At 37.4% G+C, this 5,255-nt stretch overlaps 1 protein-coding gene across 1 annotated transcript in view; it reads left to right on the forward strand.

The window, feature by feature from the left end:
- The window catches only part of ADGRL4 (adhesion G protein-coupled receptor L4), a 73,013-nt gene that overhangs the window by 46,039 nt on the left and 21,719 nt on the right, over window positions 1-5,255 (forward strand). Inside the window, exons 6-9 of the mRNA XM_005423072.2 lie at window positions 202-375; window positions 464-647; window positions 2,897-3,013; window positions 4,114-4,307. Coding sequence (XP_005423129.1) covers window positions 202-375; window positions 464-647; window positions 2,897-3,013; window positions 4,114-4,307 — 669 coding nt within the window. The remainder of the gene's footprint in view (window positions 1-201; window positions 376-463; window positions 648-2,896; window positions 3,014-4,113; window positions 4,308-5,255) is intronic.

The following is a 5,255-nucleotide window of genomic DNA, read 5'->3' on the forward strand; positions in this document are numbered from 1 at the left end:
GGTTGTTTGTGAGGCTTATACTAGACATGTGTAATATCAATAATTTATAGGTCAACCTGTTGATTGGGTAGGAGTGTTTATTCACAAGTGTCTTATAAACCAGTATGTTAATTAACAGAAATCAGTCTGTGGGGTTCATTTTCATGTGCAGAAATATGGCTTTAATTGTTTCATTAAGATATGAATTCTGGCATTTTTCAGATTAGTCATCTAAAAACACCTCTGGAGAAGCTGCAAGAAATTAATAAAAACACTTTGGGACCCCTTTTACCTGTAGAAGTGATTTCATATGTTGAAGCACTGTCCTATTCACCGTGGAACACCGTGAGTGACCCTGTCTCTGACAGTGAAGCCCTTCAGAACACCACCATTAACGTGAGTGGATCAAGCCTTGGAGATGTGGGTTTGTCCTTATTCCAAAGATAGCCTGTGACTCTTCTCAAACACGTGCTTTTACTTACAGGTTTTGGTCAACACTGTGAACAATTTTTTACAAAAAGACAAAATTACAGCCTGGGAAGCTCTGCCTGTGGATAACCAAAGGCGGAGCCTGACCAAGCTGCTGCACACAGCAGAGCAGGCCACACTTCTCATGTCACAGAGCTTCAAAAAGACAGCCCAGCTGGATGCTAATGCAAGTGACATAGGTAAGATAAAGAAAATTATTCTAAGGTATACTTTAGATGTGGATTAAACTGAGGAGTTTTTTCAGCACAATTATAAAGATTAGAAATGGTGTTATGCGAAAGAAACAGGTGTTAATTTGTATGATTTTTGTAACTAACACCTGACTTTCAGTGTAGGTATCATAATTTTCAAAGACTAAACCTTTGAGTCCAGAGCAAAAAAACAAATTGAGTCTGTAGGAACTCGTTTTCATATTCTCTTTAAATCTCTCATTATGGCCATATTCACACAGTCTAGATTCATTTTATAAGCACAAAATTATCATATGCATCTTATGTGTATAAAAAAACACCAGTGGAACAAAATTTGGACTTACTTTCTACAGATTTTTTTTACTGTTTTTGGTTAAGTGTAGTTCTTACAAATGAACTTGGAACAAGGATTGTACCTAGTGAGTTTAATCTTGAGTGGCTTAATCTCAACAGGAATTTCTCATTTTAAGAGGAATTCCCCAGGAGGAGAATTGGTCAGTCTCAACTGCACCATTTTGTTCACCTACCTTCTCCCTGTGGGCTGCTGTCTTCCCATGAATACCTGCTGATTTTGCTGTGGTGATAATAGTCTTGCCATTCCTTCTACTGAGAGCAGAGTAAGGCTGACCAGCCACTCTTGCAAATCCTGATAAACCATTGCAGATTCCTTTGCCAATGGCCACTCCTTCATCTTTATTTTTCTGAATGTCCCCAAACTGTATGTGATCTGATTTCTTATTTTAGATTTAGTACAGTCCTTCAGTGTCTCTCACCAGCTTGCTGTTTTATATGATGACTTGATGAGTAAGATTCCTACTGTGGTCTCAAGGCAGGTCAAACCACCTGTTCTTCCCTCACCTTTTCAAAAATAAATTTGAGTGATGAAAAAGAAGGGAGGGATTTGTTCCTCGACGTGGACTCTGTAGAATGAGATGTGTTATTGCAGAGCCCCTCTGGGTCTGCAGCAGGTGCAGGGCAGTGCCAGGTGCTGGCTCTAAAGCCCCTGTGCCCCCTCCCCACACCTCCCTTGCTCAAAAGCAGAGGCTCTCATGAGCCCAGGGCTGAGGCCATGAAAGTCAGCAAGAGAGCGTTTGGGTGCAGTCTCCAGTGGAACTGTAGGTATCAGTCACCAAGGTGACAGAAAAAGCTGATAAAGAGAATGGAGAAGAATCCCCATGTTGAAAGGGTAATGATTGTATTCCTTGGTTTTATTCTAAAATGGTAAACTGGATGAGCCCATTTCCAAATTGGACTTAAACACTAAAATTTTTTGCTATTGTTTTTCAGCGTGAATAAATTTTTCACAGGACTCAAATGTGCCAGACACAACTATTGTAGGATAAGACCTACAACATCACCCCTCTCTCTCTCCACCGCTTTTTTTGGTGCAAGCTCTTGAACTATGAGCTTTACAAAACTCCAGCCAAAGAAAACGATTTCTTATGCCCGTACAAACATTTTCTGACAGCTGGTCCATTGAATAGCTCATATTATTTTTGTGTGCTGTGCTATAAGCAACGCAGATGGTCTAGCTTAGTGATATTCCTCCATCAGTCACGTTTTAGATTTGTTTTGTTTCATTTTGTTTTGCTTTGTTTTGTTTTGTTTTTAAAAAAGCCCTATTGACTTCTTTTTTTTTCCCATCCTGGGTGATTGAAACTCAGCACCATAATGAAGCAAGTAAAGAACTCAATAGTCTCTAATGTAGTTTTTGTCCTAAGGGGTGATGCTTGTTTGTTTGCTTTTTGACAAGGCACATCATTAGTTCATGGTGCAATGTGTATTTGGTAGCGTAGATAGATAACCATAAAATACATACTTTTCAAAAGTTGGCTTTTATCAAATGTTATTATTCAGTGGAGAATTTTGTGCTTTCCTTTTTATAATTGTGATTTGTAGCCCCTTTCAGAAATGCATTTTTAATAAAGCAATAGCTCTTCCTAAAGTAACCTACATTGTTTTTTCCAGTACCTAATTTAAGGCAAGGTAAATAAGAGACTATATTTTTCATGGAAAGAGTAAAAAGAGAGCAAAATGTATGCATGAAAATAAAAAACATAGATGTTTAAACAAACACGTTATATTAATGACAGTTTTCTTGAAATATTTTGCACAATGATAGAGTCTTAAAATTCACAGTAATTATGCAATCCACTAGCACACTTACTAACCCAACTCTAGATTATGGCAGGCCATAATGGAGTCATGATTTGTACAGTATTTTTCTTGTTTTACAGCACTCAAGGTTTTTGCTTTTGATTCACACCACATGAAACACATCCACCCTCATGTATACACAGGGGGAGATTACATAAAGATCTCTCCAAAGAAGAGAACGGAACCTCATCCAAATGGTAAGAAACAAAGGTTGGAGAGTAGGTGGGTTAATAAACACCTTAGATAGACTTTTACCCACTAGAAAACAGCGAAATGTGCAGTTTATCAAGACTGAACTTCCCCACTGCTAACTACAAAGAATACAAGGTATTTTTATCACCCTTTCTCCTTGATTGTCTCAAGACTGATATTTCTAACATATCCATTGGCACAGTGAGTGTCCAATGAGTTTTCACACTGGTCATTGGTACTACGGACCTGAGTTTTATCCATTTCTCAGCCATAGATCTGCTGTATGACTTTGGACTGGCCCCTTCAACTCTCTGTGCTACTTCTCCTTCAAAATTTAATGCATTTTTCTATTCAGAGGGTAGCTCACTGGGGCAAGAACATGTAATCTTTAGTACCAGAACCAGCAGGACCCAGATCTGGCTTGTAGCTCAGAGTGCTACAGAAAGGGCTTACAACTACTGTTGTCACTAAATATAAATACATATCACTAAATATAAAACCATGTGTTTAAACAGCTCTGGACCTATACCACATAATTTAATAAACATGGAAAAGATTTTTTAAACCTTCATTTCCATCTAATCTGTATCTCAACTCATATCAGTATCTAAAAATTGAGGTACCAAGGAGATAGTCTCTACATTTTCTAAGATCAGCACTGAATCCTAAAATATCTTTTTCTTTTTCCCATACTGGGTCCAGTGTAATGGAGGTCAAAGCAAGACAGGTATTTCAGAAAAGTCCAGTATTTACTTCAGGTCAGAGACATTTCAGTTTATAAGAGTTGACACCACATGTGTAACCAGTTGCAGAACAGCAGCAAGCATACATTACTCTAGGAAAAATACATATGCATATATCTAATTAGTATTGCCAGTGCAAACACACATTTTTATTTCCAATGTCAGTTACGTTGTTTTAAATAAAGCTATATTTCATTGTCTCTAAAACATTTTTATAAGTATTCCACAAAGACTCCATCTGTTTTGCATATTTTATGCAATAGCAGCAATAATGTCTATTGTTTATTGTTTCCTTAATGCCTTCAATTTTGTTCTTCCATAAAACCCCACAAACTCCTAACCATGGTGTGTTTGATTGATAGGCACTGTAGCAGTTGTCTTTCTGCGGTACAGCAACATCGGCTCTCTGCTTTCCTCGCCCAAAAACCTCTCCTCCAAAGACCCTTCTGAGCAGAGACAGACAGTAAGCTCTGCAGTTATAGCTGTTGCAATTAGCTCAAATCCACCCACACTCTATGAGCTCGAGAAAATAACATTTACCTTAAAGTATGCCAAGGTAAGGCAGTTTTTTATTATCAGCTTCAAGTAAAACAAAGCATTAGATAATCATTTTATGTGATGTAAGCATACCTGCAGCATATGATGAACTAAGACATAATTCTGTTTTTGCTGATGTGAAGTTACAGTTTATTACTCTAATAAGATTAATCTCAAATGTGACATCCTAAGTGCAATATACTAAATATGGTACAGAGGAAAATTGCTATGGGACTTAAGCAAGGGCAATGATGCCATCTTTGCTGGGTTGTAGTATGGATAAAATGTAGATGTCTGAACCCGAGAATATTACAGGATCTTGATTGTTCTGTATTTAGGTGGGTTTTCTTTCTGAAAGTTTATCAGAGAGTTAAGCATGTATACTAAAAAAAGGGGAAGTAATGCTTCAAGGTTAATGCAAAAAAGGTAACCTGGAATTAGGGGGGAATAGCAGAACCTATAGTTTTGGAGCTTTGTTATTTCTGAAATCTGAACATATTTATTTAAAACTGAGAGGTTTACTTCCAGCAAATGCAGATTTTTGCTGGCTTGAATCATGTGTGAAAAATCACCTTACACAGCACAAAGAATCATCAGAAACATAACAAGAAAGAAATTCTGTAGAGAGGTGAGCAATGGAACAAGGTGTTAACCTTGGTTACAGAGCTTTTAAATTTGTTACTTCCCTTCTGAGTTAGAAATCACCTTTATATAAATTTGCATATATTTATAAAGCCTATATTACAGGGGAGACTTAGTCTTTGACTAGATTTAGTAAGCACTCACTGTACTAAATAATACTAATGGTCTTACTCATCACTGTTGTGTAGCAGGTGATATAGCAGGTGTGATATGACCCTGGCTTTATCCCAGATTGCTTTGTAAAATGCATGGAATAAGTCTCAGCTTTTGAACTGCTCATTTGGAATGGATAAGCAATGTGGCTGTAACCTTGGAGTCTACTCCA

The sequence above is a fragment of the Geospiza fortis genome, unplaced genomic scaffold (assembly GCF_000277835.1).
Source record: "Geospiza fortis unplaced genomic scaffold, GeoFor_1.0 scaffold333, whole genome shotgun sequence".
Taxonomy (NCBI): domain Eukaryota; kingdom Metazoa; phylum Chordata; class Aves; order Passeriformes; family Thraupidae; genus Geospiza; species Geospiza fortis.